The sequence below is a fragment of the Spea bombifrons genome, chromosome 4 (genome assembly GCF_027358695.1).
Source record: "Spea bombifrons isolate aSpeBom1 chromosome 4, aSpeBom1.2.pri, whole genome shotgun sequence".
Classification (NCBI taxonomy): Eukaryota; Metazoa; Chordata; class Amphibia; order Anura; family Pelobatidae; genus Spea; species Spea bombifrons.
The window spans coordinates 4,618,665-4,643,965 of NC_071090.1; the positions used below are offsets into that span (position 1 = coordinate 4,618,665).

Sequence of the window (25,301 nt, forward strand, 5' to 3'; positions counted from 1 at the left end):
TACCTCTAAAATAACAGCCCCCCCTTTGGCCATACGGGACATACAGGACGGCACCCGCGCAGGTTGCCCTTTAATAAACGTATCCGATGCTGCTGGTTCCTATATCCTTCCCTAATGAATAGTATCAGCTCCAAGCTGGGGTCTTCGGACCCCCGAGCCGCGCTTCTAATCACTGCGCGGGGATTGGGCAGAGGTGGGAGGCAGATCCTATTGTACTAACAGATGGGTAATGAGGGCTGGCAGTGCCAGGGTAATTACAGGGGGGGGTGACAGGCAGAAGGCGGCCCCCCGTACAATAATAATGCCACGTACATGCCACGACAAACAGAAGAAAGACAGGCGGGGGGAGGGCAGAGGCAGAAACGGAGAAATAGTAACACAAAAACACATGAGGGAGATGAGGGGTTAAGACGGGGGGGGGGTGATGTGATTTCGGGATGCCCAGACTGAGCGACGGGATAGTCAACTAATTAAATCCGGCGTGTGGCCCCAGGACATAAAAACAGCCCCGGGCCGGCGTTCCACGAGTATTATTCATATATATATATAGCGGCATCATATTCCACAGCGCTGTACAATGAGATCTTCCTATGTGACTGCATGACAACGGAACCCTTACGTATGGCAATCATATGGCTGCGTGGGTTCTGCGTGATTTGTCCTTTTCATGCTTGCATGCAGCACACCGTGGCATTTAAGGAAGTTTTACTTCATTGAGATGGTGGTAGAGAAGTGGAACAGCCTCTCTGCAGAAGTGGTAGAGGCTAATACAGTAAGGGATATACATGGGATCGGCATACGGCTCCTGAATCTGAGACAAGGCCAACGACCGATTAAGGTATTTACAGCAGGAGATACGGGCGGACTAGACGGGGGCCGAATGGGGCCGATCTGCCGGCGGGTTCCATGTTAGCGTGCATTATAATATTTGTGTGAATGGATTGGAGTTTACAGGCATGTGTGTGTACACGCGCGTGCGACTGCGCGCCCGTTACACTTTGGCACACGGCGTGTATTTCTCTGTGTCACTGTGTGTGGATACAGGGCAGCGCGTGCCAGCGATGCCATCTGCGCGTGTATTTTTTTTTGTGGATAAGCAGGAAGACGGTACACAGGGGCTCCGCGCTGCTCTGTAAAGCTGCGGGTACGGCAGTTGTGCATGTTGCGCATGAATGCTACATACGTGTCTGCACACCTTTTCCCGGCGGGCATGTGTGTGTCCGTACGTGTGCTTGCACGGCGCTGAGTGTCGATGTGCGTAAACAGAAGGTTCCCCGCTGCCTGCTCTCCTCTCGAGCAGCGCCTGTCACCGCACGCAGTCTCTCCATCACTCCTACTCTCTTTCCACGGGCTTCCCTCTCTCTCTCTCCCTTCCTCCGTCTGCTCTCCCCTTCCCTCTCTCTCTTCCTTTACCATTTGCGGACGGTGTCAGGCTGCGAGTCTCTCCCTCCGCTCTCTCTCCTTTTCATTGCCCACCTCGATCCCCCCCACCACCATTTTTTTTTATTCCTCTTCCCCCCACCCCTCAGGGGAACAGCCATCGAAGCAGCAGCGGGCTCCGTCCTCCCCTGGCATCATCGGGGTGAAATGCTTGATTGTAGGGGGGCTCGATGCCTGAACTCACTGGGGGTCCTGATCATCTCTCCATCCTTCTGTCTGTGAGTCGGAGGGTCTTCTGTCCCTCGTTCCCAAAGGACAAGGTAAGAAGGGGAAGGGGGGCATCTGGCCGAAGGTGACGGTGGTGGGGGGGGCCCTGCAGAGCCAGGTGGGGGTTAAATGACGGCAGACATAGGGGAGATGGGGTCAGTATGTTGCCCAGTAACATGTATGACATTGATTGAATCCTGTGATTGAAGTTAGAAGCTGTTACCACCACGGGTGGGGGGCAGGGGGGCTTTATGGCAATCCAGAGACCCCTCAACAATTAGGGGGCTCTTTATTCCAGTAGGTTGAAGGATGCAACAGGATGAGAGAACTGAATGTTATCCGGTCATTTAGTATCACGACGCAGAATAAACGCAAATCAGCAGCAAGTCTCCTGAAGAGCTTACAATCTAACGCGTTCTGCGTGATGTTTACGGGCGCTTGGAAAGTGCTCCATGCACATATGTAGATTTACACGCAGCTGGTATGTGCGTCCGAGCCGTGATTTAACGGCCAGTCCTGATCTCACAGACAGTCTATCTCTGCCGTATTCGTCGTTACGGGGAAACGAGGCTCTGGGTTTCATTAAGAGGCAATTAACGAGGCCGCGGACCCCCAATCACCTGTACGCAAGCAGCATTCACCGCTACAGATGCGGGTTGGCCCTCCTGCTTTGCTTTATCGGTTGTTGGACTGCAACTACCAACACCCTCAGCCAGAAATAGCCATAGAGGTGGGGGGGGTAAACCAAAAACAGACCGAGGAACATCTGGGTTGTTTACAAAGATAGGACTTAAAAGTTGGGCTTCCTCACTAGTGGCGTTCTGCCGCGGACCCCCAACGAGAGCCTTGGAGGGATAAACTCACGTAGGGTCAGAGAGACGTCCAGAAGACCCCGACCCAGGCATGGCCGCTGTATACGGAGCCAAGTGGGGGTGATTTGTTCCAAAGACCCTACAAGTGGCATCGAGTCGATGCATCATAACTCCCATCAGGATGACGGTGCTTGGAGTATATATAACGGTACAGACCGAGCGAGTGATGTAGGGGTCGTTGCAGACACAGAGTATCTATTGGAATGGATAAGAGTGATTACCGGAACCTTCTGTGTTACTCAGGTGGTCGGGGGGGATAAATTCCATTAATGTTAGTGGTAAGGATCTAATGAGCAGTGAGCAGGGACACAGCTGCCAGGAAATGACCGAGCGCATCCTCAAAACCTGTCCCCCTCGGTGACTGAAAGCCGTATCTCCTTTAATGAGCGCTGGTTATTATTATTATTATATTTTATTTCTATAGCCTGAGTGGGTGACGGAGGCAAAAACAGGGAGGAAAAGAGCAAAACTGGGATTGTGCAAAAGTAGAAAAGCCAAAAGATTTCCGGAATGCGACATTCTTGTCAAAAAAGTAGATTTGTACATCGCTACGCAATAGGATGGCGCTATATAAAACAATAAGCAATAAAAATAATTTGTGAATGAAAGGACGGACGGACAGTCACCTCATATAAAGCAGCGCAGGCCAAAAATCGGACAAAATTAACCCTATGTGGTTTTCATGCCCTCTTGTTAGCTTTCTGCATCACCCGTAACGTGTTACATTCACGCTCAAATTGCATGAATGCTGGATTTGAACCATCTACGTGTGTCAAACATACGTGTTGGGAACTGGCCACAATGCATCGCGCTTGGGGTACCTTTATGCGTCACGCGTAATGTGTTACACGCAGGTCTACGACCGTATTTGGAAAGGGTTAATGAGACATCTTCTTTGTGTATTGAATGATACACTTAACAGACCTGCATTCAAGCAGGGATTTTGACATTTTTTTTGAATTCACTCCTATTGCTAAGGCTGATGGGTGGAGGATAACGTTTATGACACCAACCATGGGCCGGGGCCAGGAGTGGCACCCCACGCGTTTCACTTGGCACATTTTTGGTGTTTTTTGTGGTTTTGAATAGAGTTTCAACCAATTGGAAGATCTGATTTTTTTTTGGTGGGGGTGGTGGGCTGAGCCTTTTGGACTTCGGAGGGTCCCTCTTCATGGAGCCCCTAGAAGATGCGGCCCTCAGAAGACTTGGAAGGAAGGTGCTGCAAACCACCTCATCGGCAAAGCTAAAACTCATACTAGAATGTTGAGGAACTAAACTTGGAAGATCTGATTTGTTTTTTTGTGTCACATGACAAATAAGCATTCCCTGAAATATTATGAATAAGCCCCCCCCCCAAAAAAGGTTAAAGAATTATTTTTGGGGGGGGGAGATGGGCTTTGCAGTTGGAATTCAGAAGGTGGAACTGTAACTTTAACCCCTTTTATCCTTTGTTAAATGCCACCCATCCAATCCATTAATCGTTTCTATAGAAACCAAGATGCTATCGATAAACGGCGCAGCTTATCCTCTCGCTCCTTTGGTGCGTCCCGTCATTAAACCCGTGATGTCCTGATTCCATCATCCCGCACTCCCCAGAATAGACCGCAGTGGATATTTCTGTCGGTAACATCTCCCCCACCCCTGTAGCCTCACAGCTCCTGTGAAAACAGCAGTCTTTCTAACGGCAGGACGGGATTTGTGAACAGTTAATACTTCATTCCCACGCAGATAAAACTGCCGTTAATTCATAGTGTTTTTCTTCTTTCAACCTAAATCCCACACTTCGCCACCAAATCCCACTGCAGCACGCCTTCCCACATCATATGTATACACACATATCTATATATATATACACATACAGAGATCTTTAAAGAGACGGGTTAATGTCCCAAGCAGCCTCATCAAAGAAGAATGAATGAATAATACTTATGAATGAAGAATTATGAATGAAGAATGCAAATTAAAAGTACTACTTTCTTTAAAAAGGTTTAAAAAAGAAAATAATTTACTTTACGGAGAAGCTGCAGATCCACACGCTAAAATGAAAATGCATGTGAATGTTCTGGAACGTTCTTTTAATTAGAAACGCTAATAGAAATATACATCAAGCATGGCACCCAGAGGCATAACCTACATCATAACTAAATTGGGTGACTTAAGATTGGAGGTTTGGAGTCTTGATGTGCAGTCCTGACCTATAGGTGGGGCCTGGTATGACATCATAGGCACCTAAGAGAACTGGGCAGGGTTACGCCATGACATAAAGCTGGTGAGCACACCGGGCAGGTTCCTCGGCGGAAACATTGTAGCTGTTGGCGAGTTATATGAATACGGAGCCAATTCAGGACAGCCGACAGAAGCCACGGCTATCGGCAGCGTCCTGGATGAATGGACGGTGATTTTTGGCGTAGCCCTCCCTGTAACTCTTCATTAAAGTCATCGGGAATGTCACGTTATTGCCCTTGCGCTTGGCACTGAAATAAGAGCGTAAGCTCCGCAGGGCATCTTTGAAATCAGATTTCGGTCCCGGCCCCGCGAGCTGTTTATGCAGATTAAATTATCCCTCGGAATCGGGGACATTCTATTCATTAAATAGAAGTATTGCCCAAAGAGAAAAAAAAAAAAAAAAAGAGGGTCCAGCGCGGAGGAGCGAGGGAGGGAGAGCGTGGAAGGCTGATTGGGGAGATCCGGAGATGAAAGGATGGAGAGGAAAAGGGGTTTGGCTCAATAAAAGTCATTTGTTCCGTAAAGTATAGGGGAATTACGTTGCTTTTCACCACCGAGGCAGCAGAGACAATTCCTAACGCAGCAGAGCGCTGGAAATGACTGCCTTCGAGATCACGGCTTTAACCCTTCGAGTGCCAGATGAAAGGGTTTTTTTTTTCCTTCCATAGCCCAAGAGGGTTTGGGTCGTAGACATTAGGGACTCGCCAACCATCACAGGCACTTTAATGCATGTTACAGACCTAGTAAAGGGATGGGGGGATTCCTCAGGACCTCCCCCCCACGCATTTATATAGTGTAGGAATGTATTAAATATATAAAGGAAATCTGAAATAAATATCGTGAGAGAAAAACAAATTAAATTACATTTTTTTTCCCCATCACTAACGTTATTTTGAAAGGTAGGTTTTTCATAAAATAAACTGACTGGTGGGAATCCATGGTTTTTTTCTCTCAGAGTTTAATTGAAAAACCAATTTCCTGCAGTTTCTAAACACATGATCGGGGCTTTTAGGGCTGTAGAGAAGAGTAGAGGAGAGAGGGAGGATTTGGGTCTAACAGAGGGACTGTCTCTACTAAAACAGGGACACTTGGAAGATATAAAACACTGCAGTATGTTGAATGTATTTGGGTTACATATACGTGCAGGAGATCTGCATACATGGACACTCACGCACACTCGCTTACATGGACATTTACACACACTCACATACACGGACACGCACACTCACATACATGGACACTCACGGACACGCACACTCAAATACACGGACACGCACACTCGCATACACAGACACTCACACTTACATACATGGACACTCACGCACACTCGCATACACAGACACTCACACTTACATACATGGACACTCACGCACACTCGCATACACACTCACACTTACATACATGGACATTTACACACACTCACATACATGGACACGCACACAATTAGAAAATACAATGGAACGCGTAATCTGGAAATAGGACTCCAACCCCCATCATTCGGATATCAGGACACCAACCTTTCACATCAACACACAGAGATAAAGACACCAAGGCACTAAAGCCACAGCGGGCCACCTCCTGGGGCTGCACCTGCCTCTTATCCCCTCCTAATACACAGGCTTGGGGGCATATACCCTCTCCCTACCCATGTTACCCTGGCGCAGCAAGAGTTACGCCTGCACCTTTCCCCTTGGCAGATTAGGGGGCATTGAGACCCCCCCACCCTTCTGTGAAATGAGAAGGACAGATTAAGATTTGAGCCGTATTTTGCCAAGAGATTATACCCCCGGCAGGAAATTAAACCTGCGCCGACAGAGGGTGGTCCGTTCACCCACCCACCTCAGTCACGCGCTCCCAGGGTCTTTAGGACAGACCCAGACCTCCAGAGGAGACACCAGAGCAGGGGCCGCTACCGGCGACAGCACATAAACACCATAAAGAGACCCCCGGAATCAGGTAATTCCACATCCATCGCCGTACAGCCACCAGAAACGATACATAACACGAGACGTACTATTATTATTATCAGCATCATTATTATTATCATTATTATTATTATGATCATTATTATTATCATTATTATTGTTATCATCATCATTATTATTATTATTGTTATTATTTTAAGTGTTTTGCTTGTAATTTAATTTTACTGGGAGCGGGTATAACAAGACCTCTACAGAACAAGCGGACAAAATCTAAAACTAGAGGGTCAGAAGCTTAGATATCATGTAAGGAAAGTTTACTGAGAGGGTGGTAGATAAGTGGAACAGCCTCCCAGCAGAAATGGTAGGGGGTAATACAGCGAGGGGATTTAAACATGCATGGGGCAGGCATATGGCTCCTGAATCTAAGACGAGAGCTGACGACTGATTAAGGTTTGAGTCTTTGCAGCACGGGAGACTAGATGGGGGCCGAATGGGTTTTAGACCACAACAAAAATGTCTATCTAATTTGTGACTTAATCGTTGCACGTGCCTACGTCACTCTTCTCTTTGAGACTGTAAGCCTTTCAGGCTAGACTTTTTTCTCTTGTGTCCGAAGTACACCTGCGTGGTGCTTTTTTCACACTTGAAATCTCTGCTTGAATTCAGGTGACATTTAGAACTATATGCCTGCCACCATAACTACAACCAAAACTACAACCAAACCATTGGGTACCAACGGGTTAATGTTTGATTAGGGTGGTCAAGTTCCAGTGTACGTTCAGGGGTCACTCCGGAGGGACTCCCCACCCCGGGTAGTCATCGTAAAGCAATGGGGGGGGGGTTGTGCTGCTATAGGTGCTCCTCTTATATAAATGACGTCAATGTCTTCTGCGCACGGATCTCGGATGTTATCCTGGGTTGTGATGCCGAACGTTTAATCATCGCTGTAATCTGTGACAAGCAGCGAGTGAGTGCCCGAGCGAGGTCTGTGCGCGTGAGGGTTTTGCTAATTGGTTTCATCGAGTTGCGCCTGCAGGTCGCCTGCGTAATGTAGGTCATCTTTGCCCTGGCGGGGCGGACTGCGCGGTAGGACGAGGGACGGCGTGACCCGCGGCGTGGCGGCGGCAGGGTGACGCTTTGCCAATATCTCCGAGCCTCCGAACCACCACAGGTCCCCGCAGTGACCTTAAATCAGATGCCTCTTGTCTCGTGATGTTGAGGGAACGCGATGAGATGTTTGGTGTGCGGGGAATAAATGGATGGTTGGGAGTGCATCACGGTGGGAAGCAGCATCAGCGGAGGGGGCAGCTTGAGACAGCAGATGGAGAGAAGAGGGGTTAAAGTAGGATTTAAAAGCAGCGATACTGTCCAAGACTCCTCAAAAAAAGCTGTTGGATTACGATAAATCCATTCCCCGTTAGAGGATTGCCCCAGCGCGTCGCCCACGTTAAAAACATGTCCGCTGAAAATAGACCTCAAACTGCCGCCCTCCTCTTCTAGAAAATGGCTTCATTTAAACAAAAAAAAACATAAATATAAAAGGGTCCTGCAACAATATTCAGAAGTCCATGCCAGAGGGCCACGCGGTGATATGATGTCACATTGCTTCAAAATGACATCATACGAGGAGGCCACCATGAGCGCATGAGGTCACTGCTGCAAAAGCCCTATTGCCCGCAAAAGAGGGACAGCTTAGCGGGGCCAGTGACCAAAATGGGGCGAGTGACCAAAATAGATCAATTGCCCTCAAATAAGGAAAGAGAAAAGTACTGAATTTGCTCCTGGCTGCCTACTGCCCTGGCCAATGTCACAACTCCTAAAATGGTAAAAGAAGAAAGCATATCCTGTGATGTCATGGTGGGTATGACATCATACTATGATTTCAAAGGAAGAAAAAAATACATAGGTGAAATTCTATGATGCCTCCTCTGATTAGACCCCGAGTGGCAGACATCGTAAAGAAAACAAATCCTGTATGCCAAGCTCTGCCTTCTCTGGGGCCCGGGGCATCCCGTGTACAGAGCCCGCCAAAAGGGGCCCCGGGCATCCCGTGTACAGAGCCCGCCAAAAGGGGCCCCGGGCATCCCGTGTACAGAGCCCGCCGCAAGGGGCCCCGGAGCATCCCGTGTACAGAGCCCGCCAAAAGGGGCCCCGGGCGGCTGTCAAATGTAAAAAACAATAAAAGAACGTCAACAAGATTTCCCGCTGTCGGAATATTTAAACCATTAAAACGGAACATTAAAGGAAAACAATGAGAAAAAAACTAAACACATTAACTACTTAAATATCAACACAATTGATGAGATGTTTATATAGCACCTAGGAGCCAGGTTGTGTCAAAAGGGATCCATGATAGCCCCGGGCTTCAAGAGCCACACGTTTTTAGGAGCCGTGGCTCGGTCCTCTTTTTCTTTTTTTGAATAACTTTGCGGAGGAACAATCCCGCTCGATAGTAAAAGTGCGCTTAGACCACAGGAAGTGAGTTACAACTTCCTGCTTTGGTAAATTGGAGGGTTCCATTGGAATGGTCATACCTGGGAACTTCCCCGAGCTCTACGTCCACTCCAGGAGCGGGGCTTTGAAGGTCCAGACTTCTTTTAGTGGGTGGGGAGTGGGAGGGATAGGTTTTAGAGAGCGGGCAGAAAGAAAAAGGAAAAACGGACCCGGAGACTCAGGGAAGTTGGTCTTCACCAGGAGACTCTGGGTTATACCTGGAGCACGCAAATTCTTCCTAAAGGGATCATGGGATATTGTGGCCCTCATGGACTCCGTTTGATACCGCCATTACCGCCAAGTTATCACTCCGCCTATGAGATTTTAGTTACTGCCCAAATGCCGTCAATCAAGCTTCCTACCATTTCCGCCATACTTGATTGTCAGACATTTAGCTAAAAAAGTGATGGCGCTGACATGTTTTAATAAAACTCTTATCACCATAGCAACCAATGGAATGGTTCAAAGAGCAGCAGGATTCCATTGGTTGTCACGGTGAACTTTTTGTTCCGGAATCACTTACGTAAGGACGGAATTTTCTAGGGTAAAGACAATGAAATGATGGCCGTTCCTGGTCATTAACCAACCGAACCATTTCCAGAGCTTAAGTCTCTTATCGTGATACGGAAACATCGGCCTCACCGCCACCAACCGTTGGTTCGGATTTCACCGCGTATCGGGTGGCCGATTTACGCAGGAAGCTTCTCTTTCCATCTCTCTTATCAGACACCAGAGGGTCAAATGGCTTTGAAATGAACTCATCGTGGTCACTTATCTGGATTTTAGGAGAGCTAAAATATACGAACATCCTGAAAGGGTTAAGTCTGCTCAGACATATGCCGTCCCTTTAACTGTTTCAACAGCTATTAGCTGGGTTCTGAATAACCCTAAGGGAAGGTTAATGTTAAAGGTCTGCTTGCAACTGAGGTGGTGGCACCTATAGACTTCACTATGCATTACGAAGCGCTAAGCTCGGCAGGGTCAAAACTGGCAAACGGCCGGTGGGCCGGTGACCGAAGATGCCTTCCGCCTCGCCTTATTGCCTCCCGTGCAGCAGGTTCTGTCCCATAGCGTCGCCCCGTCGGCTGGATTCACGCAGCGGCAGGCCGCTGGCCCTAAAGCCGTACGTGGGAACTTCCTAGGGTGGGTTTTCCGTCGCTCTGGCTTTGGGTGGAGGCAGGGCTGGCTGTCCTTGGGGCTGAGCTGAGAGTAGTGGGGGTAGTGGGCAGGGAGTGGTGTTGACCTGTTTTCTCTGGAGAAAGGAGAAAATTACCCGGAGACCCGAGAAAGCAGAGCTTCGCCCGGAGACCCCCCAGGTATGCGTACAGAATCGGGGGTCAATTTTAGACTCCTGTCCAAGGACCTCAGGACTTTCTACATCAAGAACAGCTGATATTATGGAGAACTCTGATTAAAGTATACATTATACAGGGCGAGCCAAAGTGGGAACCTTATTATCAGGGGAACCTTACTAGGTTTGGCCTTTCATATCGCATTGTAAGTTGGGCCACATTTTTTTTATATTATAAAAGCATTTCTTATAAAATACAATAAAGTAGGAAACTTTCAGGCCAAAAATAATAATAAAAATAAAGAACACGAAACCTGCGCAAATAAATAACGGAAAAACAGGGAACAGAATAATCCAGCGCATTAAAAACAAAGCGTCTGATGTGTGTTTAAATGTTTGCTCTGTGCCCTGCAGCTGCTTGGCAGACAGCCCGACTCTCCCGAAGCACGGGAATGGGAGGGGGAGGGGCTTGCGGGCAGGTGAGCTCACCTGAATTCTGCTGTAACAAGAACCAGCGCACTGACAGCCTTGTGTGTCTCCCCCCCCCCCACAGGGCCGGCTGCATCCCGCAGGACCCCCGGGCAGCGTCCTCCACGAGCCGACCGATGTGAAGTGAGTGATCCGTCCCGGCGCACGGCGTGAGCGAGGATGCGTGGGACACGCAAACACTTCCCCCACAGATGGGCGCACGGACCCTGTAAGTAGTTAACCCTTTAAATCCTACAACTCCCGAGTGCCGCCGCGCATGGGATTTCATCTGAATTCTGGTGATTTAGATAAAGTGAATTCATTGCCAATGTTGTTTAATTTCTAGTAACGCACTGGCAGGGGGCAATAAATATCAGCATGTTTAACTTAATGCCATGTGAACCCCCGGGGGTCTTTTGTGGCCAAGATTAAGGTTTTATTGGCTCTAAAAGAATATTAGTTCATATAAACTTGGCTTTTATGGAATGCAGGTAGAAATATGTCCTTATCATAGGAGTAGTGGCTACGTGTGGCAGCTTCCCAGCAGAGACAGTCGCAGAGCAAAAGCAATGTGTAGCTGGGCGAGCCGATGTGTGAATGTGAACCGAATCGACCTAAACTTTAGTCTGGTTTCGCATTTTGATCGTTATGTTGCCGGTGGGTCTGAACGCCCCGGCTGACCATATCACCCACCACGGAAAATTCTATTACCTGGGATAAAACGCATCTGTATTGAATTACGGGAAATACATCTCAGGCAATGGAATCCGGCTGCCGATGGGAATCGGGTTAAATCCGCGTCGCCCTGACTCTCCACGCTGCGTATCTGAAATCTTAACGTATTAAATAACGGGAAAGCGCCTATAAACAGAGTCACGGGGGGGGGGGCAGTTATGTACAGAAGGTACGATTCTCCCCCGGGCTCTCTGTAAAAGTGTAAATTAGTCCAATAAAAAGCCTTTTTACATTTTAATGGAGTGAATGGGGGGTTTGAATCATTTTCTTTACCATTTTTTTTTAGAAAATTTTCAAGAGCAGATATTTTGCGAGCATCTCCCGGGGGGTGGTGGTTACTGGGGTATAAGCAGAAAAGCGTGTTAGCCTCTACTGCTTCTGCCGGGAAGCTGTTCCACTTATCTACCACCCTCTCAGTCAGTCTTCCTACCGTTCCACCTAAGCGTCTGACCCTCTAGTTTTAGATGATCGCCTCTTGGTTCTTCATCATTGAAATAGACGTTAAAACCGTACAGTACTAAGTAGAATAAAAACCTGCATGTACAACAGCCCCCCCCCCGACGTGCTCACTGCTGGCTGCACCCGAGCGCCCTCGTCAGTTCACTGCCACAGCTGCGGACAATGCGGCTCCGCTTGCCTTCTCCAAACGCTTTTATCTATTTGTGAAAAAAGAAACCTGCTCTTCTCATATCACGAGGCAGATCACACGCTGTCTTTGCCGCTTCCTGCATTGGGGGAATTGTAGGCGTTGTAGATAACATTGGGGCAGTGTATTGGTCCCTGCCGCCATTATAACAACACAGAGCATGGTCTTATTTTTGCTCAAACAAATCCGTTTTCTGAATTAGTTTTCCGAGAGTGTGGTAGGTACGTGGAGCAGCCTCCCAGCAGAAGTGGTAGAGGTCAATACAGAGAGTGAATTTAAACATGCATGGGATAGGCTCCTCAATCTCTTGCTCTCGCTCCCACTACGGGACTTAAACAAAAAAAAGTAGAGGGAGAAAGGGGGAGAGATAATAAGAAATACGTGAAATAGGGAGAGATAAACAATGGGAGAGAGAGTATGTTTGTGTTCTAAAAAGGGTTTGTATGTTAGGGCCAAGTGTGTCTAAGAGCAAGTAAGCTAGTATGTCACTGTGTTATATGCGTATGTATGTGTGTATGGGCAGGTATTTGTCAGTGCAGTGTGTTTGCGTGTGTATGTATGTATGTATGTATGTGTGTGTATGGGCAGGTATTTGTAAGGGCAGGGTGTTTGCGTGTGTATGTATGCGTGTATGGGCAGGTATTTGTCAGAGCAGTGTGTTTGCGTGTGTGTGTGTATGTGTGTATGGGCAGGTATTTGTAAGGGCAGTGTGTTTGCGTGTGTATGTATATATGTATGTGTGTGTATGGGCAGGTATTTGTCAGTGCAGTGTGTTTGCGTGTGTGTGTATGTATGTATGTGTGTGTATGGGCAGGTATTTGTCAGTGCAGTGTGTTTGCGTGTGTGTGTATGTGTGTATGGGCAGGTATTTGTAAGGGCAGTGTGTATGTGTGTATGGGCAGTTATTTGTAAGGGCAGTGTGTTTGCGTGTGTATGTATGCGTGTATGGGCAGGTATTTGTCAGAGCAGTGTGTTTGCGTGTGTATGTATGTATGTGTGTGTATGGGCAGGTATTTGTCAGAGCAGTGTGTTTGCGTGTGTGTGTATGGGCAGGTGTTTGTCAGAGCAGTGTGTTTGCGTGTGTGTGTATGTGTGTGTATGGGCAGGTGTTTGTAAGAGCAGTGTGTTTGCGTGTGTATGTGTGTGTATGGGCAGTGTGTATGTGTAAATGCGTGTATCTGACCATCTATCCATTACTATTACTCTTCACTCCAGCACATGTTTAACCCAGGAGCATTATTTAGGAGATTCTGTGTTGCTATCTGTTCCTGCCACGTGTTTCATTATCCATCTAATAACACTCATTAAGAGAGCGGGGGCCGGGGGGAGACCGCATTGCTCTACAGCGCGTCGCTCTCTGTTAAAATGAAGCCTTCCGCCGCGTCGCTCTCCAAATTAAAAAGCCGTGTAACGAGAATCGTTTCTCCTCTCGTTCCTTCACCTACGAGACGGTTCCGAGGCGCCCGTACATTAGGATAATTGGGTTATAAATCACCCACTGCGTTCTGGGAGTATTCTCAAAAAAAGCTTATTCTCGCTATTAACCCGGCGTGTGCCAGACAGGAGAAAGATCACCTGGAATGGCTCGGAGTCAACCAAATTGTTGATGTCACTATTCCGATGCAGGCATTCTTAATGCACCCCAAGGACAGAGGGGGGCTGCAAGACGCGCCTCATCGCTATATCAGGGTTCTACCTCTAGGATGAAGGCTTGGATCATTTAGTGCCGAATTAGGACCCTCTGGGTCCCTTAAGCCCTCACATGCGGACATACATACACACACAAGCACACACAAAACAAGGAGCCCATCTCCTCTCTTTCTTCGTCCTGACCACCCTATAGCTCAGGGGACCCCCAATGCTCACGGACCCCTAGGCACTTGCCTAGTGTGACTAATTTATAATCTGATGCCAATGTAGTAAAATACAGTGTTCAAGACCCCCAGAGCTCAGAGACCCCTAGGTGCCAAGGCAGCCTAATTGTTCCCAGGCTCTGCGCACTGATTAGATTCTTTCTTCCCCTAAATTGCCGAAGAGAGAGACATTTTTGGACAGGTCGGTGGGGGGGGGGGGTATTTACAAGGGCGTAAAGATAATACTAGAGCAGAAGACCCCGTGTCGCACGAATGGCCTCATCAGTCTTCTTGTGATGGACGTTTGCCGGGGTTTGAATCCACGTGACGGTATCGGAAAGACACGGCGCGGACGACATCATTAACATGCAGAGACGATGCAGCATCGCTCGGTGCCAAAGGCAACACTCCAGCCGCGCGGCCGATAGACATTACGGCGTAAATATTCCCGACACAAAGCAGCATGCGCGGCTTTCTCACACGGCGCAACCTTCATTTAAATGACAATACGCTTGTCGCTTCGGCCATATTGTCTCAGACACAACGAAAGTCCTGCCCGGCACCACGTGGAATAAACAGATTTACATCGTGTTACACAGAGATGTTCAAGTATCTACGTGTCTACCGGGAGGGCAGCGATCTTATCTTCCTGTTCTCAGGATCTACGTGATTATTCCTCCCCATTAGGGTATCCCTGCCTTATTGTTAAGCTGCTGATTGTTGTTGATTGGTTCAGGCAAGGAAGAGGAGGGGCGGGGGGCTGATATGATTCTTTATATGATTGTATCAGACCTTGGTGTCTTCTGTTGAAATGGATACATTTTATTGCAGAAAAAGACACAGAGTAACATAAGCTTCCAGGACCTCAGAGGTCTCTTCCTCAGATGTTAGAATTAGTCGGCCGCTTGAAAGAGGGTCTTACAAAAGTACAGTTTACCAACAGGCAGGTTGGCGGGGGCTGCTGTAATACGCAGACCCCGTTATGTAAAGGTAAACGTCTCATTCATCAGAGTAACGGCTTATTGGGTTCTTCTAGGACTCTATGACGTTCAAATTAAAATCAGCATTCATTCAAGAGCGCCCCCCCCCTTAAATCAGATCTATTTACCAGCCGCCCCCGGGGGAAACGAAGCATTAAAAAGAAACATCCAATCATTTATCTAATGAAAGATTTATGAAGCCCGCCAACATCCGCTTTCCAACGCAACGGGGAAAGTTCTTAGAGAAAAGAGACACGCAGAACGATTGAAACTGCACGCATTCTACGTGTTCCTATACACAGCGCTGCGATACCCTCATACCCCACAAACACGGGAACACAGGGGAGGAAAAAGGGAAAGAGAGATCTGGGCCCCAAAGAAGGACTGTCCTACTACCAAGAGACAGATGCGTCCAAGCGAGCGCAGCCAATGTGTGATTACAATCTCTCGTCAACGGCACAACATTCTGTGGTTTATTTGCCAGAAGAGCTTGCACTCCCTTAATTCACTATGAAGAGCCATCTCTCCAACAAGAGGGGCTGAGATGACCCTGAATAATGTCTAATTCAACAGGCTAGGAGACCTTGAAGGACTATCCTACAGCAGAACCTCGCTGGGCTTGGACCATCATAATGTCATAAGTCAAGCAGCTTAAAACACAACGGTCTTTTTCGGTAACCCCCGGACAGAACACCGAGTGGTAGATATTTGGATATTTCCAATAAAATTACTAACTACTCACTAAAAAGTTAATAACTCTGCCTTATGAGGGGCCAACCCTAGAAGGCTTCTGCTGGAAGGTCTGAGATTGTCCTCCATAACGTACACTGGAGCTCTCATCTTACAAACGTCTCCATGGACCTCGGTCTATGATGCATCGATCCCATCATTTCAGAAACTCCGTATAGCAGAATGCAGCCAATCAGCATGTGGATCAGCGCCATGCTCATCGCCTATTGGCTGCCCCGTGTTCTACTTTAGAACGTAAAGATATTAACGCGCAGATACAGGATCTCGGAGTTAAAAAGGCAGAAAAACTTTTTTTTATCTTTTAGTTTTCCCAAAGACAATGAATTCGATTAATATAAGCAGTAACTTTAACCCACAATTTTGGTCTGGGACCCAAATCACTTTGTGCTGTCCAGCTCGAGTCCCGTTTATCCGCCCTTTGATGCCTTTTTTTCTTAAAGCTGTACCTTTAGAAAGTCGAGGGTCCCCCCACCATGCTCCCCGCTACTGACTAAGTCTCATCGCACGCGTCCGGCTTCAGTTATCACCCTGTGAATTATTTAAAGGGCAGGCAGAGGGGGATCGGGTGCTCATATCATATGCACAGATCCGCTTTCATCTGCTTATAGGGCTTAAATTATACATGTCTGACTCCCAATGAACTGGCGACGTCTTATCTCGCCCCTGCCATCTGCTGCCAGAAGACCCTCCAGATTGCCCAACGGGGGGCTGCAGTTCCTGGCACAGCTCTCCTCTCATTATTCTAGCACTGTATCATCAGTGTCTGTTTCTCCATAGTGTCCTGCAGCCCTAAACAACATAATAACGTACATAAAAAGCAGGGAATTCGTTTATAAATGTGACTAAAACACATTATTCTCACTCAAAATGCTTTCTCCGTATATATCAAAAGATTACAAAGTCACATTAAAGCCCCAGCCACACCCCTAACCACACCCTCTAATAGGGTTTGCTGTAAGGGTTAATGAAGAAGAAAGGAGCTATGGAAGGACTTATATCACAGAGAAATATAGGTAGCAATAAATCATTATATAATTGATTGATTGATATAACAACAATAATTGCCCCGGGCAAATACCTTCAAAGGCGCTGTCCACACAGTAGCCTCATCTGAACTGATTTTGGGTCACGTCAAAGACCAGAGGTGATTGGCGGATGAAAAATTTTCAAATTTTTAATAACATTCACCCAACTTTAGGGTTCTTTATCAAAATTGTTCTCGGGGCAAGTTTACGATGGTAGCCTAATTGGAAGGCTATCCAAGAACCTACCGGAACTTTGCCGGTTAAGACGTTAATGTAGCAGAGCAAGGTGCGGTGCGGTGAAAGTCACGCGTGTCATCGATCCCGTTTGCTGTTGGGGAAGCAGAATGCTTGACTTGGAATCGTTCTTTAGTATAATGTAACAGAAGAACATCTTGATGGAAAGAGGAACATTACAGAGCGCTTGGTAATTTAACGACGTTACCGTACAGCTGCTCCGGAATTTGCGGCAGGCGAGCGCATCGATTAGAACATCAGAGAAACGAATAAACAGACGAGCTGGAAAAAGCCGGGGGCACACAGAGTATAACGATCCGGGATTCAGGGGGCTCGGGATACGCAGGACACAGCGGTGTCTACGGAATTTAGGATTTTGGCCGAATCACTATTTATTTTGGGTTCTGAGTCTTGGATCAATAAATAAATCCATGCGGGGTTTTTAATTTTGTGCCAACCCCATCCCTCTTCACCTTTTATTGTGTCTTTTTATCTGTCTGGTACCACCTCATCCATATGACCCCTGCTTCACAGTGCCCGCCGATTCTGCTAGTTTAACCCTCCCTGTGCCGTTTTTTGTGTTTTCCTCCCTTCTCCCCTTTATTTTACTTTCTTCCTTCATCCGTCTTCTGCATCTCCAAAAACACGAATCTACTACGTTGTCTTCACTCTTATCTGGCTACCATTAATTTTCTTGTCTTCTTGCCCCGCAGTCCTTGCCTGCTGGTTATCCATTTGCACCGCTTCTACGGTCTTCTCCTGCCCCACGTCTTGTACATGCAACGCCAGAAGCCTTGAAGTGGACTGCAGCGGAAGAGGTCTCACGTCCGTACCGCCCGATATCCCCCAGGACACCCGGATCCTTCTGCTCCTCAACAACCGTCTTGGTTTTCTACCAGGAGGATCCTTTTCCAACCTGAGCTCGCTCCACCGCCTGGACCTCTCCAACAACTTCCTAGACCAGCTCCCTTCGCAGCTCTTCGGAGACACGGGCAACCTCACAGAGGTACGCCTGAGAAATAACAGCATCCGTAGCCTGGACCGAGACTTCTTCCAAGGATTGCACCTTCTACGTAGGTTGGACCTGTCTCTCAACGGCCTCTCTCAGCTGCCTGCTGGACTTTTTGATGAGCTGCTGGGGCTACACTGGCTGTCCTTACGTTCCAACCGCTTACAGAATTTGGACAGGATGACTTTTGAGCCTCTGAGTAGCCTGGAGAACATTCAGTTGGGCGACAATCCTTGGGAATGCGACTGCAAACTGCGGGACTTCAAACACTGGATGGAGTGGTTCTCTTACAGAGGTGAGATACTTTGACGCTAACGCTACGGGAAGCCGCCTGTGCTTAGGGTGTAGAGGGTCAGAGGCTTAGGTGTAATGTCAGGACATTTTACTTTACCGAGAGCGTGGTACATAAGTGGAAGAACCTCCCAGCAGAAGTGGTAGGGTTATAATACAGTGAAAGAATTGAAATATGCATATGGCTGCCTGGAAAGGAGGGTTTTTGTTAAAGAAGGTTTTCTTGAAAATAAGTTTCAGTTACGCAGGAACTACTTGTAAGTGCAAGGGAAACTCCTTCCCCCAGCCTGAATGGGTTTATATGTTAAATTGTATGCTAAAGAAGGGTCAGTAAAGCTGCCCCTACCCCAGATCACACCCCACCTGAATTAAAAGTGCCCCTTTTGGTCATTTTAAAGGTTGGGTGATATGCAGATCGTTAGAAGACCGGAGGGGTGAGCCCTGTATGATTGGGTAACACCGCACGGCTTTTTGACCCATGTCCTCTCGTTTTTGTCCCCCCGCAGGCGGTAAGATAGATGAATTACAGTGCACTCTCCCCAAGGAGCTGCGTGGGAGAGACATACGCATGGTTCCCATGGAGATGTTCAGTTATTGCTCCCAACTGGAGGATGAAAACAGCTCTGGCCCTGCTGATAGGCCAGTTCCGCCCTGCACCAAGGATAGCCCCGCCCCCTCGGAGCCAGAACCCAGTCCAGACTGCCCACAGAAGCAGCGGTATCGGCCTGCTAGCGTTCGGCGCGCCATCGGCACCGTGATCATCGCCGGAGTAGTCTGTGGTGTGGTCTGCATTATGATGGTAGTGGCGGCGGCTTACGGATGCATTTACGCCTCGCTTATGGCCAAGTACCACCGAGAGCTCAAAAAGAGACAGCCATTGATGGGGGACACTGAGGGGGAACAAGAGGAACAAAGGCAAATCTCATCTGTTGCATGAGGGCAATTTGTTATGTACCCCCAATATATAACGCGCGTGGTCCTCTGTGACCCCCTCCAACATCACCGCACGGGGATCAAAAATATATATATTCTAGCAAATTCTAGTGTTTGCAATAAACAAAAGCACCCAGCCTTCTACGCCACACCGAGTTCCTTGGACTGAATTCCGAGCAACTGAACTACGTTGTGGAAGATGATCAAAAAAAAGTAAAAAAGATTGAAAAAAGGTTACTATTTTTTGGGGGGACCTGTGATGAAGTCCTTTACTAACGGCATAACGCAGGCACTCCTGAGCCAAGTACTGGCTGCTGATGCAAGAAAGGGTTAACGTTTGTTAACAGGACCCTTTGAAAAAGTTTTTTTAAAAAAAGGCACTTTTTAGGTTTGCACATTTCAGAAATGGAAATAGTTATAAATCTTTTGTCATTAAATGTAGGTAACGGGTGGCCCTCCACGTGGAACTACAACTCCCACAATGCACAGTCAGCGATACATACAGTGTTTTTCTCACGGGAGTCATAGACGTAACCCCCCCATTTTATAAACCATGCTGTAAATAGGAATTATCCGACTTTAGCACTTATCCCCCGACTCAGGACCCTGTTAAAAAACACGGAATATAAGCACACGATGTCAGATCGGGTCTGTTACCCGAAAAGCGGAATTCCGCTCCGCAGACGGACTCTTCCGGTGACGATCACGCGTCACTCACTCACAGAGACTTTTAGATTTCTGGTATTTAACCCCCCCCGGGGGCATCCCCTTGGACATCAACGCCACAGGACTTATTAACCCCTAACAGAGATGCCGCAATAATGTGACTGCACACACACACGACACATCTCTGGAATTATCGGTGTATCATTATAATATTATTTATGTTCTATTTATTTACGACTATTTTTTTTAACCTTTGCAGTGCTGATGTTGGTTGCCCGATCTGGTGTTGAAACGGTTAAAGCAGATATATGTATGTATATATATATATATAAAGCCGAATACTTTAAGAGAAATATATTTATTTACAGGCCAGACGTGTGTTTCTGTGTCGGAAGAAGCGATAAGGAGTGTATCCGAACTGTCGCCTTGAAACGCTCCACGTAGGACGGGGAGGGACGGGGAGGGACGGGCAGGGACGGGCTGGTCTTTGCGGCAGGAGGTTAGGAAAACTGGTCTCAATTCTATGATTCCATTTGGAGACAAAGTTCTAAATGTGGCGCAATCACCATGGAAACAAAATCAGTATTCATACTGACTGCTCCACTTTCAGGCCACTCTCAGGGAGACACGGCTCGTGAAGCCCAAGCGCAATGTACAAATCAGCAGGTTGAGCATGATGGGAGTAGAAGCTGGAAATCCAGAGGAACCATTAGCAACATTCACTCGTAATATGGATAATACTTAATGCCCCTGACTCTATCTGCCCCCCGGGAGGGGTGTGGTATCCATGCATTGTGAGAGATGCTCTGTACTCATTTATAACGCGGGGAGCTTTTGATGTAACAGCGGAGTTATATGGGACATTCTGGGCCGGAGATTCAGACTTCTAATAAAGATTGTATTTCTGTACACGGTCGTGCTGACGGTTTTCACGGGTTTGGGGGCTATAATGCCTTTTTTTTTTTTATCTTGGAGAACTATTTTAATGCTAGATGCCTATATTGGAGTCGATTCTGCGCAGAGTACAGAGCACTTTACGGCAGATAAATTAGAGCACGGACTCTTTGTATCGGGGCACCATTAATAAAATATTTAACTCGCTAAACTCCTCCCACAGCTTCCACTCCTGAAAGCAGGAAGCATACCTCGGTACACTTCTTGCACATGCTCAGTAAAACACCCTTTAAAGTCAAAGGACTTTAAAAATAAATAGGACTAGCAGCTTATCTCCATACATGGGACCGGCAGTGACTTCAAAAGGAGTGGCGCTGAGCGTGTGAAAGAAATATACACGCTAATGCTTCCCGGTGGAGGCAGTCTGAAGGACTTGAATGAGTCAGAAGCCTAATTTTCTAACTCCAAAAACCACAGAAGTCCAAGAAAAGTGAACTCCAACATACATAAAAAACATACAATTTCGGGGACTAGAGTCTTCCTTGAACGTTTTCACCGATACAAACTATAAATCCAACCAAACTGAGACCGCAAAGCCTTTGGTGGAAAATAAGACTCGCTGATAAGTTTTGGTGTATGTTTACTGTCCAACAAAGACCCAGCGAGTGTGTACTCACCACCGCCGTAGGCGCCTACGCTGATCGGAGGACTTGTGGGCATCGGAACAGGATTGATGAGAGCTCTACTCTAGGAACGTTTTCCAGGTGGGGTCAAGATTAAACGGAAGGAGTAAGTCTAGGACTCAAGTGAAGTCCAAGGCATTCTAGACGCAAATATTAGACCTTCCGATAAATTGGGAGACCTCTGCTGGAGGGGCGGATAGAGGCAGGGAACGGAGGGACCTAAGGTGGGAGAAGGCAGGGCAGAGGGTCCCTAACCGGACCTCCATTGACTCTACAGCTCCCTGGGGTGGCCAAGGAAGATCAGCTACCCAAGCTACCCATGACCCCCACTAACTGGGACAGTGCCTGAAAATTGGAAGGGCCCAGCAAAAACCAGGACACTTGGGAGGTATGATATCAGACATGTCGGCGCGATAAAGTGCTTCAGGCTTCGCTCGCGTGAGAAGTCGTGATTTGTTTTCTGCACAACTTTCCACGAGGCTCAAAGCCCCGCTTTCGGCTGTTTTTCGGATGTGGGCGAGACTCGCGGGAGATGTAAGACGAGTCCGACGTGGACTCTCAGCACACAGACAGCACACAGCCTGTGGGAACGATAAGGAAGTCGTGTTCACGCAGTTAAGACCCCCTTTCCACCAGGAAGGAACAGATGGGGGATTATACAGAAGATTAAACGCTCAGGCGGCGAGTCCCGACGATCAACTCGACGGCGCATCCTTGTCTCCACGGCAACCCAGAATCCGCCAGCTTACTCAGCTGGGGAGGTCGTCGAGCGTTCCGAAAAAATTTAAGAGGTTTGAATAAAATCAGCTCTGCTACGTAATACAGAGCGGCGCAAGCATCAGACAATTTACACCATGATGACGCACCTTTTCTCAAGCACCGAATGTTTCGTGACGATTTCATGTACATTTTCAATTGAAAATAATAAAAAAGTAAGATTTTTATGCAGAAAAGCCAAAATAAAACTGGTTTAGAAAACGTGGCATGTTCCTGGGCAGACCTAGTTATTCTCAAATACATATTCCAAAAGTCCTGCAACGTTAGCACAGAATGATGTCACTGGAGTGTAGTCATGAGGTCATACCAACTTCCCGAGTATGCAAGTGAGTGTTAAAGGGGAACTCACACCATTTTTTTTCTGTTTGTGTCCTATTTATATTATCGGTAGGTACTTCAGACACCGAGGGCCGGTAGCGGCCTGAGCCGGAATGACGTTGTTTGCTGCCGACATACAGCGAGGGTATAACTGTCATACAGACAGCAGTGAAGAGGTTAATGCTGGCAGTCATGAAAACTGTAGCGGCTTTTCATCCGGCTGGTTAAGTGACTCAGACAGAAGGTGCAAGAAAATGCCCATTGCCATGGCAACCCCCAGACTGCCCCACTTCAGCTGCGCAATGAAACGAGGGGGACTCGTGGGGGATCCCACTGTGTGATGGTGAGTAATAAAGCAGGAGAGAGAGGAGGATCTGATCCACAGAATGTATTCAATGGAACGTTCTATGATGGAATTCCGTGTATCTGGAACATACCTGCAGACAGGTGAGTGTGACATCAGGACCCCTACCTCTCACCCCTCCTAATACACAGACAACAAGACCCCTACCTCTCACCTCCTAATACACAGACATCAGGACCCCTACCTCTCACCCCTCCTAATACACAGACAACAAGACCCCTACCTCTCCCCTCCTAATACACAGACATCAGGACCCCTACCCCTCACCCTCCTCCTAATACACAGAGATCAGGACACCTACCTCTCACCTCTCCTAATACACAGACATCAGGACACCTAGGAGTTCTAGTTGGCCTAGAAAATAACCTCTGATTCCCATTCCTGACATTCAGCAGAAAGCGGCTCTGAGCCCACACGGGACTCGCGACTCTGATGGGATGCGACAGCAGAGCCGGCAGCCAACAAGAAGCCATCGCATCTGCTCCACGTGCCCGGCGAGGAACCCCACACCCAGACACTCAGCGCACCGGCCCCCTAAGCCGCAGCATCAGGGCCATGGCAATCAAAGAAGCGCTTTCTGGGAAACCCACCAACATATTCCGAAACAAAAGGGGTATTACAAGAATACTCTGCGGAAACGCAATACGCTGGTACTGTCAGGGCAACAGAGTCATGTATGGGGGTCTGTAACGATGAACAGCAGAAAGAGTTACAACAGTAATGTATCCAGTTACAAGAGATAGTGGGGTCCAAAAGTTTGGGGTCACTCAGCTGTTTTCATGGAAAACGAGGACATTTCTGGCTGTAACATAATTACAAAAGGGTTTTCTAACCATCAATTATCCTTTTAAACTTAAACTTGGATCAGCGAACACAACGTGCCATTGGAGCACAGGAGTGATGGGAGTGATAAAGGGCCATTGGAACACAGGAGTGATGGGAGTGATAAAGGGCCATTGGATCACAGGAGTGATGGGAGTGATAAAGGGCCATTGGAGCACAGGAGTGATGGGAGTGATAAAGGGCCTCTGTACGCCTATGAAGAGATTCCATTGAAAATCAGCCTATTCCAGTTAAAATAGTCATTTACAACATTAACCCCGTCTGTGCTGGATTTCTGACCCATTTCATGTTTTCTTTCAAAAACGAGGACATTTTTAAATGACCCCAAACTTTCGAACTGTAGCGTGTTTAGATATTAGGTACCAGATTTATCTGTCCGGCTTACATAAGTTTGTCGAGTCCTGCATTAAAGAAACTCGCTTTCATTAGATCACTGAGACCTGGTTTGATATTTAAATCCGCCGTAGCGATAACAGCAGAAAAAATTCCTGAAAAAAGCAGAAAAAAAAACCTTCTATGGCAACAAAAGCTTTCGGTATGTGGCGCTGCCTTTTGTTTGACAATTATTGGTCTCGCCGCTGGATTAAAAAACAGTAGAACCTGGAAGCCAGAGTACCGAGAGGTTTATCAGCATTCACGCGATGTGACAGGTCCTCTGCTCCGTAACATATCGTAACACGCGTTCTGTCTGTCAATGTGTCACAATCCCGCGGGACGCTAGCCCCCCGGGACACGCGTGGCTACAAGGGAACCCCACGATCATATGTTTCCCGTTATCGTCTCGCAGACATAACCGGACAGATAAAATGTATGAAAACCAGAGGTTATAAGCCATAATAAAACAATCTTCCACGGTAAAAAAACAATCACGTTTAAGGGAATTGCTCAAAGTTTTATAACACGGTGGCCTACCTGCCGCGATGGCCGTCTTGCCGTCCACGGAAACAGATATGGCGGTGCTGACGGTCACCACTTCCGGCCTCTGACCTCCTTCTGCAAATACAAAGGGTCGTCGTTACTTATTGGCATATCACCCCGCGCTGGGGACACGTACCCCCTTACCTAATATTCTAGATTTTTATCATTTATTCAGGAAAGTGGAATTGGTTAAATATGGAGGAATCTCTTTAAAGAATCTTGGGAAGCTGGGAAGAGGGTGGAAAGTGCCTAAAAGGGGGGGGTTATCTACCTACCGGCTCGCCCTACTTACAGCTGAGTGACCCCAAATTTATGAATAGTTTTTTTTGGATTATTCCAAATCTCCAACATAAGGAATACTCTGATTACGTTCTTCAAACCACAGCAACCTTGGAAAGACTGGCCACCCAACGCCACACCAGTTGGGTCTTTTGTGATCGACCTCAAAACCCAACACTAC

The 25,301-nt window shown here is 47.5% G+C and overlaps 2 protein-coding genes across 2 annotated transcripts in view; one reads left to right on the forward strand and one right to left on the reverse strand.

Annotated features, from left to right (window-relative positions):
* The window catches only part of CACNA2D4 (calcium voltage-gated channel auxiliary subunit alpha2delta 4), a 57,003-nt gene that overhangs the window by 9,922 nt on the left and 21,780 nt on the right, over positions 1-25,301 (reverse strand). The window contains exon 26 of the mRNA XM_053464369.1: positions 24,836-24,916. Within this exon, the coding sequence (XP_053320344.1) occupies positions 24,836-24,916 (81 nt within the window). The remainder of the gene's footprint in view (positions 1-24,835; positions 24,917-25,301) is intronic.
* On the forward strand, positions 1,407-19,527 carry LRTM2 (leucine rich repeats and transmembrane domains 2). Its single transcript, XM_053464368.1, has 4 exons — positions 1,407-1,700; positions 11,008-11,151; positions 17,859-18,449; positions 18,952-19,527. Exons 2-4 carry the CDS (start codon positions 11,103-11,105, stop codon positions 19,380-19,382), a joined length of 1,071 nt encoding a protein of 356 aa, XP_053320343.1. The 5' UTR covers positions 1,407-1,700; positions 11,008-11,102; the 3' UTR covers positions 19,383-19,527.

What these genes read in the sequence shown, in the direction of transcription:
- LRTM2 (XM_053464368.1), top strand. Translation starts at nt 11,103, where the DNA reads ATGCGTGGGACACGCAAACACTTCCCCCACAGATGGGCGCACGGACCC. An exon ending in CAGATGGGCGCACGGACCCT is followed by an intron (nt 11,152 to 17,858) that starts GTAAGTAGTTAA and finishes CTTGCCCCGCAG; the next exon opens with TCCTTGCCTGCTGGTTATCC. An exon ending in GGAGTGGTTCTCTTACAGAG is followed by an intron (nt 18,450 to 18,951) that starts GTGAGATACTTT and finishes GTCCCCCCGCAG; the next exon opens with GCGGTAAGATAGATGAATTA.